Genomic DNA, 13,538 nt, shown 5'->3' on the forward strand with positions numbered 1-13,538 from the left:
TTTAAAACCAGTACAAAATATAACAATTAAGAGAGGTAATAATAATAATAATAATAATAATAATAATAATAATAATTTATTATTTATACCCCGCCCATCTGGCTGAGTTTCCCTAGCCACTCTGGGCGGCTTCCAATCAAGTGTTAAAAACAATACAGCATTAAATATTAAAAACTTCCCTAAACAGGGCTGCCTTCAGATGTCTTTTAAAAAGAGGATAGTTGCTTATTTGCTTCACATCTGAAGCGAGGGCGTTCCACAGGGCGGGCGCCACTACCAAGAAGGCCCTCTGTCTGGTTCCCTGTAACCTCACTTCTCGCAATGAGGGAACCGCCAGAAGGCCCTCAGTGCTGGATCTCAGTGTCCGGGCTGAATAATGGGGGTGGAGATGCTCCTTCAGGTATACAGGACCGAGGCCATTTAGGACTTTAAAGGTCAGCACCAACACTTTGAATTGTGGTTGGAAACGTACTGGGAGCCAATGCAGATCTCTCAGGACGGGTGTTATGTGGTCCCGGCGGCCACTCCTAGTCACCAGTCTAGCTGCCGCATTCTGTATTAATTGCAGTTTCCGGGTCACCTTCAAAGGTAGCCCCACATAGAGCGCATTGCAGTAGTCCAAGCGGGAGATAACTAGAGCATGCACCACTCTGGCAAGACAGTCTGCAGGCAGGTAGGGTCTCAGCCTGCGTACCAGATGGAGCTGGTAGACAGCTGACCTGGACACAGAATTAACCTGCGCCTCCGTGGACAGCTGTGAGTCCAAAATGACTCCCAGGCTGCACATCTGGTCCTTCAGGGGCACAGTTACCCCATTCAAGACCAGGGAGTCCCCCACACCTGCCCGCCTCCTGTCTCCCCAAAACAGTACTACAGTCTTGTCAGGATTCAACCTCAATCTGTTAGCCGCCATCCATCCTCCAACCACCTCCAGGCACACCAGACACAGGACCTTCACCACCTTTAAGGGCGAGAAGGTCAGATGGGAGCTATCTTGAGTGTTATCTTTTAATGTAGGGATGGGGAACCTGTGCCACTCTGTATATTGTTGGACTGCAGTTTCCATCAACACTAGCCAATATGGCCAAGGGTGAGGGTTGATGGGAGTTATAGTCCAACAACCTCTGGATAACTAGAGGCTCCCCATCCCTAGGTTATACCATAACCAGGGAGCTGTCATTGAGAAGACCCCTCCCCACTTTTAATAGCCAGAATAAGAGTACAGTTAACCATTGAAAGAAAGACAGATTTGGAGATAACTAAACACAGCTACTCTATTTTCGGGCTAGGGAACCTATAGCTATTTAGATGTTGCTGGGCTACATCCCTGACTATAAGCTAGGCCGGCTGGAGCTGTTGCTGTTGGCACCTGTCTGTCTTGGGAGATAATGGAAGAGTGTACCTTTGGGGGTAAAGTCAAACCATCAGAGACCCACAGGGTCTGCTGGTGGGCCGCAGGTTCCTCATCCCCAGGTTTGTGCAACAAAGAAAATGTTTTGCAATATCTCTTCTTCATTTTCAGTCTGACGCCTATCCCTGAATTTCTATCCTGAAGTTCTTTTAAAAAAACCCAAACCTCTTATTAATTACAGTGTTAATTTCAATTAGAAAAACATAGTTCACTTAATAAATTTAATTGAGAAAGCACAGAGCATTATAGTGCCGTATTAGTGAAACCCCGAACACTTCAAATGTTTTGAATGCCATTAAGACAGACTAGCAATTCACAAACCCTTTTAACCTAATAAATACAAAGCATAAAGGACCAAGATACATCAAAACACTGTAAATGTTTTAGGCTCCATTAATGAGGAATCTTTTAACCTCCTAAGGTTAAACCATAAAACAATAAGGTCCTTCGCAAATCCTTTTAAAAGAAATTATTTTCACCAGTATGAAATGTGTATTTTTGCATTGAATCAAAGGATCTACATGCACCTAACTACCTAGGTGTGCCAGCACTTTTTCTTTTCTTTTTCTTTTTTTGTCCTCTAGACACTTTGTTCAGCTGAGCGAATGGGAGCTGAGCTTACATTGCATTGACCAACGCCAGATGGAGACAGCAGCTCCTGTAGCAAAAACAATTAACTTGTCAAGTGGAGATGCAGTTGTTAGCGAGGAGGATCGTTCTGGCACCTTCATGCTTCGAACAAAGGAAGCCAAGTACTTGTAAGTGAACCTAATACAGTGGAAACAAATGGAATAATAATAATAATAATAATAATAATAATAATAATAATAATAATAATTTATTATTTATTCCCCGCCCAGCCCAGAAGGTCTAAGTCAAGGTTGCAGAAGTGGTACCAACCATGCTAATTTATGCTAGTGAGCTTTGCGTAATGTTCTGTTGTGGATGCTGTGTAGGGAGGAAGAGAAACACACACACACACACACACACACACACACACACACACACAGACCAAGATTGCTGAGTAACAAAAAACTGAAAATTACTCTGGCTACATTTGCACCATACATTCTAAGCACTACGATACCACTTTAAACAGTCATGGCTTCCTCTGTAGAATTCTGGGATCTGTAGTTTGTTAAGGGTGCTGAGAGTTGTTAGGAACTCACAGAGCTACAATATGCAGATATTGCTGGGAAGAGAGATTGACTGTTAAACCAGTCTAGAAATTATAGCTCTGTAAGGGGGAATAGGAATCAGTGAGATGAGTTGGTGAAACAAAGCTGTGGGGAGTCATTCATGAAGCCGTTTCCTCCTTGAATTGCTGCATCATTTTCACATAAGTTTGATCACCTTTTCTTGCCAGCTGTAGTTTGCACACACATCAGTTACCACACATTGTGACATCCATATACATGTACACCCAAATTCAATAGGCTCTAATATTACCCTGGAGATTGTGTGAAAGAGCTGAAGGCTTGGGAATAAATGAATTCTTAGAAGTTTTGCTTTCTTAGTTTCCCTAAAAGTAAAGCTAGGCATGTCAGATTAGTCACTTGAATGCAGATACACAATTTTGGCATTGAATATATGATTGGATGTGTATGTTTCATATCTAAAATAAGAGGTGCTAAGTTTTCATCACTTATTGATGTGGGAAGAACACTCTGCACATGCTCAAAAGCATGTTAATATGCTGGACATATTTCAGTTCCAGTTCCTAGTGGCTAGCCAAGTCGGCGTATCTCAATGTCAAAAGCATTCTGTTCCTTGCTCACAAACCAAAGAAGGATTAATTAGTAAATTGGCTCACATGAAAAATCTAAATGCTGGAGACAGTGTTTAGCTGTAGCTGTGTCTTCTCAGAATGTAGAAATGTTCCATTTGACCCCAGAGGCCACAAAATTATACGTAAATTGTTCACCTGAGTCAATATGTTGCAATATATATCTTTATATCTCAGCACTCTTGTTTCCTTCAAAGTCTTAGCAATTAAGTCAGCCTGAAAAGGTCAGAGTCAGCACTGCTGGCCTTCTTGACAAGTAAAACTGTCTGTAACATCAATGGGCATGAAACAGAAATGGTTGTGGTTGTGCTTATTGGCATTTCATGTGCACTATTTTGGGTTCACAGACTCACCGTTTTTGAATTGTAGATTCCGAATACCCTTTACTGTCCAGAACAACAAACTAGAGGACATTACCAAGCTCCGAAATGAGTGGATGCTGCTCATAGACAGATACTGCTCATTGCCAAAGGCAGAATCCCTGACTCAGGGGAACGCCTCAGAAGCGGTGTGTGAGGAAGCTCACTGTTTAAATGAAGGGAAGATGGAACAGACCATCTGTTTCGGTTTGGAATCTCCTACAGCTCCAGAGGCTGTGACCTTAGCCCACACTCTCCAGGAGAACCGTCCTTTGGTTCCAGCATTGGGCCAGCTTCCTGGAAGAACAGCAGGTGGGAAAGCCCCGCCTCCTTTTCCCAAGTTGTCCAGCCAGCCTCCAAAATCAACAAGAACAAAAGCGTTCCACTGGGAAGTAGTTCCTCAGGAAAAGGTCTGAAATTATATTTTGCATAGAACAGGGCGCATAAAATCCATGAGTGTTTGATTCTCTGTTGTTGCAAGCTGTCATCATCATAATCATAATGTGATTTAACACAAGATTGTTCATCCTTCTACAGAATAGAAATGCTGTCCATGTTGGAATTTAGCAACAAAATAGAGAAAGCAAGTAGTATACCAGGGTGACCACTGAGGTTCTTTCCAGATGTTTTGGACCAAGCTTCCCATTGTTTCTCAGTATGGGAGTATGGGAGAAATCATCCACACCTGGAGGGCACCAAGTTGGCTACCCTTGTAGTACATCCACCATGTCCCCCTCACATGCCCATTCAGATAATCCTGACAACACAAGTGATGTAAGCCTCCTTGCAAAGAAGAATATTGTGATCATGGTAGGCATTTAATGGAATCAAATTGGCGGGTGGGGAACCTATCCTTGCTGTCTTGAGTCCCTTAGGAGGTAAAATGGGTAAGAGACAAACACCATTGGTTAATAAATAAATGTTGGGAATAATCTATAACCATAGTCCCTATCCTCTTAGAGGAGGGCTGAACAGAAGCAGCCAGAATTCCATAGATCATGTGACAGGTGGGTGGATCTGGCCACCTGCTAATCAGCTGATGGCATCAGGTGCCAGGAAATGGTAACTTCAATATGCAGCTGCAAGATTCTTGCTTTGCAGTCACAGCTTGAACTGCAAAGAAACACGGCCTGAATTCTAGAAATCAAACCACAGCTGCAAAAATTCTACCCCTGCAACTATGGCTTGAATTGCAATGGAATATTCATTTGAATTCAAGCCAGGTCTGCAAAAGAAGAACCAGGGGTCCATTTAGAGTGAACTCCTGATTCTCCCTTTTGAATATGGTGCTTTTCCAAGTCATGCTTTTACCTGTCCCATAGCTGAAGTCATCTGATGCTGGGTGATGGACAAGTGGCTGTGGCTTGGCTGACATGGCCCTTGGGCCAAGTGGGAATAACTTGTGGGCCTAATTAGGACCATAGGCCAGAGGTTCCCCACCACTGTCCTAGATGTAATGACTCATAATTCACAATCACCCTCTACCCCATTGAGGAATGTGGTAGCACCAAGCCACAGAGAGGTCATGATCCTATTTCATGAGTCAAGCTCTTTTATGGCCTATTTAGATGGAATCTTCACCCTGCCCACATACAGTCCCCTGGTAATAATTCAGTTGGAGGAATACAGTGAAAAACACTATGATGGAATTCAAGTTCTACATGGATTCCTCAAGAAGAATCCCCAAGCTCTTAGCCCCATGGGAATATATTGTCTTTTTATGGTTATGACTGTCCATAAAGAATGTCATGACTACCATTACACATCACAGGGTGACCTCAGGAAGAAGGTACTTGCAGTTCCTAGGACTCCTCCTATATGCTCAGTTAGGTGTTACAATACCCAGTCAGGACCATGGGATCCTACTTGAATGTCCTATAAGACAGTTATACTTCACCAAATCCCATTTTTTTGAATCATGGAATTCTCTAGTCTTGGGCTTCTAGGCCAATTATTAGCCAAGTTTGGTCTTCACTCATAATTAGTTTAGCCCCAGTTTCAAAACCAGCATATTACACTTCCATGGTTGACCCTTTCCATTTCTGGCTGAAACTTACCTGGCAGCAGTGGTAAGGAGGGCTGTTGCAACCTTCATTAGGCCATTATTAAGTGACAAGACTGGTGGGAAATGTTGTTTCTATGGCCTTTGAGGTCCTCACAAATATCCTGGAAACTACAGTTCACCAGAAATCAGCTACCAAAAGATACATAGGGTATCTATAATTCTGAGGGTTCCTGGTGCTTTTGCTGCATTAAGGCTACATTTCACCATTGCAGGCATGCTTTTTTCAGGAATGGGGGAATGTGTCAGAGAGGAGTATGAAGGGCCTGCAGGACTCATCCTATTCCCTAGTGGTTGGAGGATGTGTTGGGAGTGGGGATACTTCTCATTGCTTTGTGTGCTTATAAAAGCATCCCTGAAAATATGACGAAACCTGGAGCTTGGAATATGTGAATTTAAAATGAACTAATTTTGGACATGAGCTGAACTGCATGCAAAGTAGCTTGCATTAGGTAAGCTCATTCCAAATCAAGCCTTGGCAACTTGCCCGTCCTAATTATAGAGATGCCATGACATATTTACTTACAGCTTTTTAATATTTTTAGATAGAGAAATCAATCTGGACATCCTGCCACCTGGGCCAGAAAACCATAGATGTGGCTCGGCTTCACAACCAGTTTCGTATTCAAGAAGTGGTGGGAACTCATGGCAATGAGCCTCTCCTGACACAACAAATTATGTTAAACCCAAAAGTTGCGCATAACTTCAGTAAGTGTGAAAATGTCACTTTGCTTACTAGAAGTAGCCCCTTACTCGTGATTCCTAAGATTTTTAAGAGGCTCAGAAGGAAATGCTGCAGAATTTCAACTGAATTCCAATAGTTATATGAAGAGCAGTCCATCAAATGTTATCCCGTGATCACAGAATCATTGATGTAAGAGCATAAGGAGAGACATCTTTATCAGGCCAAAGGTCTACCCAGTCTAGCATTCTGTTCTCCTAGTGATCAAACAGATGTCTGTAGGAAGCCCATAATCAGTTCATGAGTGCAATAGCTCTCCTGTAACAGATGTTTAAAGGAATACTGTTGTCAGGTGGCTGTTGCAGTTGCTTGAGAGTAACCAGGCAGGACTCCGACCTGTGTTTTACAGGCTTTATTTTGGTGCAAACTATTTATAGTGAAGAGCCCCAAAGCTCATGTCTGGCTCAATCGCTAGCAGAATCCGGGAATGGTCTTTTTTTGGACCTCCCCAACATAAGAGTTTCATTACCCCCAAATGTCTCCTCCCCTCTCTGCACCTCAAACTACTGTGCAGGATGGGCGATGGCAAGGGCATGTTTCCCTCCTGTCCAGCTTGCCCAGAAGGCTCCCACCAGCATCCTCTGGTCCTTGCATCTCTTCCCCGGTGGAGGTGGGGCTTTACTCCTCCCCGGAAGAGGAACTGCTCCGCAAGATTTTCGGAGGCTCCCTGTAACACAACTGCCCTTCTATTTCTCACCTCTGAGCCGATGGCAGTTCCCTGACAACTGTCTTTGATCCTGAGGTAGTACACAACCATCGTGACAAGTAGTCATTGATGGCCTTATCCTCCATTTCTAATCCCCAATTTAAGCCACTCAAGTTGGTGGTCATAACTACATTTAGTGGTAGCAACTTATGTAATTTAGCTGTGTGCTGTGTCAATGAGTGCTTTGTTGTTGTCCTGAATCTCTTGCCATTCAGCTTCATCTGCTGACCCTGAGTTAGGAAGCTGCCTTCTTCTGAGTCAGACATTGGTCCATCTAGCTGAGTACTGTCTACACTGACTGGCCGAGTCTCCACAATTTCAGACAAGGGTCACCCCCTGCCTTTTCTGGAGATGCCAGGGATTGAATCTGGGACCTTCAGCATGCAAAGCAGATGATCTACTGCTGAACTTTGGTCCTTCCCTCAAGTACCAATGGATGAGTCTGTCAACAACAGTTTCTCATTTTTCCAGTTTTCAGTTCTCCGTATTTCTCCATCCCACATGGGGATGTGGGTGGCGCTGTGGGTTAAACCACAGAGACTAGGACTTGCCGATCAGAAGGTCAGCAGTTCAAATCCCCGCGACGGGGTGAGCTGCCGTTGCTCGGTCCCTGCTCCTGCCAACCTAGCAGTTCGAAAGCAAAAGTGCAAGTAGATAAATAGGTACCGCTCCAGTGGGAAGGTAAACAGCGTTTCCATGTGCTGCTCTGGTTCACCAGAAGCAGCTTAGTCATGCTGGCCACATGACTTGGAAGCTGTACGCAGGCTCCCTCGGCCAATATAGTGAGATGAGTGCCACAACCCCAGAGTCGGTCACAACTGGACCTAATGGTCAGGGGTCCCTTTACCTTTTTATTTCTCCATCAAATTGTGATTTTTTTTAATTTAATTTTTAATTTTAAAAAATCCACATGAAAATTTGTAGACATTTTGTTATCAGTTTTGACAAATACGCATATTTTCGTAAGCAAATTTCTCCTATATATTGCACTTTTGCATGTTATTTTCACTGCTGTGTGCTTTTTAATGCATGCAGGCACACTTTGTACACATTTTCTGGTTAGTGGACTGTACTGTAAAATTCAGAGAAGTGCAAAATTCAGAGAAATACAAATTTCAAAGGATAGTTCGTGTGTAAGCTTGAAAACTGCACCTTAGGTAGTTTCTCATTAAAATACAAACAAAACCAAGTTTCTTCCCCATGCCTACTCAAAAGTAAGCTAAACGCAGCCAAAACAGTTCACCCTGCCCTTTATAATTACTCCAAATTTTCCTTTTCTCTTTGATAATTTTTGAATGCATTTCCCCTCTCAGTATTGGAACATGGTCAAGAAGAAATGGGGGATAAAATTTTGGCACAACACTAAGTGTATGTGTGCTTTATAGTACTTCCCAGGATCCTTTGTAACACTTGAGGCAGCTATGCAAGGGGCCTCCAGCAAGCACAACTGGAAATCCTTTGTGTGAAGTATAAACCTGTGAAGGATTTGCATGAACTAAAATTGGAAGGGTGTAATCATTATGTTAGGGACGCAGGTGGCGCTGTGGGTAAAAGCCTCAGCGCCTAGGGCTTGCCGATCGAAAGGTCGGCGGTTCGAATCCCTGCGGCGGGGTGCGCTCCCGCTGCTCGGTCCCAGCGCCTGCCAACCTAGCAGTTCGAAAGCACCTCCGGGTGCAAGTAGATAAATAGGGACCGCTTACCAGCGGGAAGGTAAACGGCGTTTCCGTGTGCGGCTCTGGCTCTGGCTCTGGCTCTGGCCAGAGCAGCGATGTCACGCTGGCCACGTGACCCGGAAGTGTCTCCGGACAGCGCTGGCCCTCGGCCTCTTAAGTGAGATGGGCGCACAACCCCAGAGTCTTTTAAGACTGGCCCGTATGGGCAGGGGTAGCTTTACCTTTTACCAGCGGGAAGGTAAACGGCGTTTCCGTGTGCGGCTCTGGCTCTGGCTCTGGCTCTGGCCAGAGCAGCGATGTCACGCTGGCCACGTGACCCGGAAGTGTCTCCGGACAGCGCTGGCCCCTGGCCTCTTAAGTGAGATGGGCGCACAACCCCAGAGTCTGTCAAGACTGGCCCGTACGGGCAGGGGTACCTTTACCTTTACCTTAATCATTATGTTAATTGGGACACCTGGGCTGGGAAATTATTGCATCCATTGACTGGCAGTAAAGTGGTGGTGGTGGGAAAGTACATGTTAAGATGTTGTTAGTGAGGATAAAGACATCTTTAAACAGTGCTTTTTAATCCTCCAAATTAGTCTTGTTTCTTCCAGGAAACCACTCTTTTCTACTAGGCAAATTGGGCAAGCCCCTGCTTTTAGCAAACTTACGACTCAAAACATGCTTGGGGGAAAACTGGACAAATTCAGGTGTGGGTAATTCAATAAGGGTATCACTTTTCATTCAGAGGCAGTGTACCCCTGTTTACTTGATGCTTTGATCACATGACAGTGAGAGCGATTGTCACCTTTCCACCTTGTTTGTGAGCTCCCAGGGGGAGTTGAGTGGTCACTCTGGAGAACGAAACAGTGGGCTCTGTAAACTCAATCCCAGAATCAGCAGCACAATTTTTGTATTCTTAACTAAAATAATTTTCAAAGTAAGGTTTTGAGTGCCATCAGGAGACACTCTCTTGATTTATTCTTCTGACTAATGGATTGACTGCACTTCAATCAAATACATCCATATGGATACATCGATGCCATTCGTACTAGAATGCTAGGATACTATTTGTACAAGATATTAGAGCACTGACTCATCTTAGCTTTTAGTGGGCACAAGCACAAGCTAATTCTGTGGGCTGAACAACAGTATAAATGTCCCAGTGTTCTTTCTCTGCTTCCTCTCCCCCCTCCGCTCCCCTGTGCATTTATCTACAAGTAATCAAAGAACCATTCTCCCCCTCCAGACATTTTTCTTAAAAGTTTCCGCATAAAGCCAAGCCAGCTGAAAGAAAAATTATACATTATACATGAAGACAGTGGTGGACTTAGCATTGAGCAGATTACAGCACTAAGAAGGTAACCTTTTGGATAGAATTCTTTATTTATGATAGATATTACTTTTTGAAAACAGCATCATTTTGGGCAAATGAAAGGAGAAGCAAAAGGATGTGTTTACTGAAGCACCTGATGTACCTAGCTCCTTGCATTGGAAATTAGGGATGTAACTTAAAAAAAATACATATGCTCATTGTTCTCTGGAGGAACCGTAAGCCACCTTTCTGATTGTAATGCTGGGCTTTAAGCAAAGTGAGCAACAAAACAATTCAATCCAGTTGAGCCAAATGGCTTGGATTTAAAATAAATTAATCCCATGCTTGACATGATTATGGGCCACCCATTTGCATTATTTTCCCCAACCCATCCAGAGACAGCTTGAAATAACTTTCCACAATGCCTTAGGGACATAGGAAGCCATCTTCTCCTGAGTTAGACCATTGGGTCCATCTAATGCAGAATTGTCCACACAGATTGGCAAGAGTTCTCCAGGGTTCCAGGCAGAGGACATTTCTACCTGGAGATGCTGGGGAATGAATCTGTGGTTTCTGCATGCGAAGCAGTTGCTCTAGCACTCAGCTATGGCCCTTCCTTATAATGTGGTTCACCTCTCTCCACTTGCTTTGTGTGCTTGGACTGGGAAGATTCCATGGTGCTGCATTGCAGACTATCCGAGGCAGGTGAAAGAGGCATGTGGATTTACAGTGGTGCCTTCTGGGTGATGATAGACTCCAACTCCTGCCAACTTAGCCAGAGGTCAGGGATGATGGGAGTTGAAATACAGCAGCATCTGAAGAGCATTATGGTGGGCACCCCTGTACCACAGTACCTACTCTAGCAGTCACAAGGGGAAAGGAGAATACAGAGACTGCTGAAAGAACTCTCTGCGTGTCAGAACAAGTTTGTGTTGCTTGGTCTAAATAAATAGGGAGGTTTGATTGGTGCCAACTCTCTGTGTTCTGAATGCCAAGCAAAGGGCTATTTATTCAACAAGACATTGTTTTAAACTCTGACATTTAACTGTGCTTTTATCTGCCACGTTTATGTTTGTATTGCATTATGGTGGGTATTGTGGCTTTTAAGTTTTGTAAACAGTGCAGGCAATTTGACTATGAGGCAGCATAGAAATGTATTACATCAAACAAACAAATGAACACTGCTAGAATTTGTTCCACCTGTGGGAAGGCCCAATGAAACAGTTCTAGCTGTTGTTGTTTTCCCAATCTGAATGTGGGCAGAAGAGGAAAAATAGACATATGGAATGTAGTTAATTATTCAAGATGGCAGTGGTTAATGGATTTGAAACAAGCCAATACAAAAATGCTATATTTCCCCCCAATTAATTAAAATGGGCAAACGTTCATTGTTGTTTACTCTGGTTTAGCACACAAATGAGCCCATGTTTTTAAGTATTCTGTTGAAATTGTTACCATTGTCTACAAAATGCCCATATTTGACACTGATGTCTTGGAACCAGGAATGCTAATTTGTATCGATTTCCCATAGATACCAGCCCACCGCGAAAGATATAGAAATGTACACGTCGTTCAAAGGGTCTCCTTCAGAACTGCATCTGGTGGATCAATTTATGCTAGAAGTAAGAAGTATACCTATGGTTTAAGTTGTGGTTTTGTACATGCCATATTGTCTGCTTCTTGCTCTCTGTTGATTTTATGCTGAGTTTAAAACTTGGGACAATGCAACTCATTGAACTTTCTTGGAACAAAGAAATCCTTTGCAGCAGTTGGGTTGCTTTATTTATTCAAACATCCTTATCTGTCTCCTTAACACAGAAGACTGTGCAAAAGACACAGTGTTAGATTATTAGAATTAAGTTCAAACTGAAATGTTAAAAAAGCATTTCTAAAATATTTCATTTGTGTTTTTTGAAGTACAGAACAGCAGTTGTGTGACTTAAGGTCAATGCATTGTTGAAGATGCATGTCTAGCTGATATGCCCCAAGGTGGGAGCTTTTACCTAGGGTTATAGTTCAATATGGATATGTCTGGTCCCAGGTTCAGCCTCATCTTTGCTGGTGCTATGCCAAAACGTGTCCCCAAATTTCTCAAAACTTTTCTTCCACTGCAAAAGAGGCTGCCTCATTCTCAGGACACTTTAGAATTTTTTTAAACATTTTGTGGCTGTGGAATCGAGCTTTCATTATTGTTGCAAGGTAGCTGTGGGTAGAATGGGCATACATGCATTTTTCCTTTCCATTTCTCCAGCACTTTGTAGTCTCTTGGCTCTATATGGGCAAAGCTCTGTCATCTTACTCTGAGTAAGCTGACCATTGAGCAGACTTCAGGGGTTTTCAGGAAACACTCAGGAAGGCTGCAGAGTGCAGACCACTGGAGAATTAAACTGAAGACTGAACGAACGGGCACTCACAAATGCTGCTTCACTACCTTGTAAATGGGTGCCTTGAAAGTGAGAGAAATTCAACAACAACCCTGTAGCTCATGCATGGGAATTCCACCAATTTCCCTCTCCCTTTCCATTTCGATCATTTTTGAGCACAATTTTCTCATGAATTGACGAGGTGGTATCAAATGAATACATTCCATTGGAGCAAGGATTTATGTTTGCTCAGGGGAACTTCCCTTCATCCCCTTCCTCCATGCATACTCCAAACCCTCTTCAAATCTGCTTCAGAGGATTGTGGGAACCCCTAGAACAGATTTAACAAGGCAGCTTAAAATTTTCTTATGTAGGACAACAGGAATCTTTTCTGAGTTTCCTTTCCTTTATGCAGATGTGTAAAATACCTAATTTATGCAAGAAACTTGACCTCTTGCATTCCATTCGTGAACTACCAGAATCCATGGCTGAACTGCGGCCAGTAAGTATCATACCTTGATTTCTGTGGGTAAGAATATTATATTTGTTTGTGTGTGTGCCTTAAATAAATTTAAACATTGAGCTTGCTGTAATCCTATCCATACTTACATTGGATAAAGTCCCTTTGTACTCGGGGGACTGGGGTGAATCTGTCAAACTTGCTTTCTCTTGGTGTTTTTGTTTTTCCCCCCAGTCGTAAGTCCACATTAGCACATCAGTTTGGATATGCTAAATCGAAGTTATCATTAAGGGAACCAAATGCATGTTATAGCCAAACATAAACAGGCAAATATAAAATAAACAGAAGAATTATACATTTCAATACCTTCTTTTGTATATGTTACTTGGCTGGAAAACTGCATTGCAAGCTTTGGAGAAGCACAAATTTTGAGGGATGGCTGTATTTTGGTTTGCATTTTGTTCTAGGAAGTGAGAATTAGGTAGGTTCACCTTTAAATGTGAACTAAACTGAATTCCTCCCCCCCCCCGCCATCCTTACTCCTGAGTCAACATGCTTAGGGATGCACTGTAAAGCACCAGATGCCCTCCATGTCAATTTTAAAATCTGGCATGTCTATCTACGTATGTGTGTGAGCAGAGATTTTCCTTGGAAAAAGCAACTCACCCGTCATGTCGTT

General features: G+C 43.1%; 1 protein-coding gene across 3 annotated transcripts in view; it reads left to right on the top strand.

The window, feature by feature from the left end:
• Nucleotides 1–13,538, top strand: part of LOC307217616 — an 84,759-nt gene that overhangs the window by 46,353 nt on the left and 24,868 nt on the right. For all 3 annotated transcript variants that reach the window (XR_013839631.1, XM_079979197.1, XM_079979198.1), the window contains 6 exons: nucleotides 1,996–2,169; nucleotides 3,567–3,966; nucleotides 6,164–6,326; nucleotides 9,971–10,082; nucleotides 11,568–11,658; nucleotides 12,815–12,901. Coding sequence is in view for 2 of the 3 variants with exons in the window: in XM_079979197.1 (XP_079835323.1) it covers nucleotides 1,996–2,169; nucleotides 3,567–3,966; nucleotides 6,164–6,326; nucleotides 9,971–10,082; nucleotides 11,568–11,658; nucleotides 12,815–12,901 (1,027 nt within the window). In the remaining variant the exon portion in view is untranslated. The remainder of the gene's footprint in view (nucleotides 1–1,995; nucleotides 2,170–3,566; nucleotides 3,967–6,163; nucleotides 6,327–9,970; nucleotides 10,083–11,567; nucleotides 11,659–12,814; nucleotides 12,902–13,538) is intronic.

Source organism: Podarcis cretensis (genome assembly GCF_951804945.1).
Source record: "Podarcis cretensis genome assembly, chromosome: 6".
NCBI lineage: Eukaryota > Metazoa > Chordata > Lepidosauria > Squamata > Lacertidae > Podarcis > Podarcis cretensis.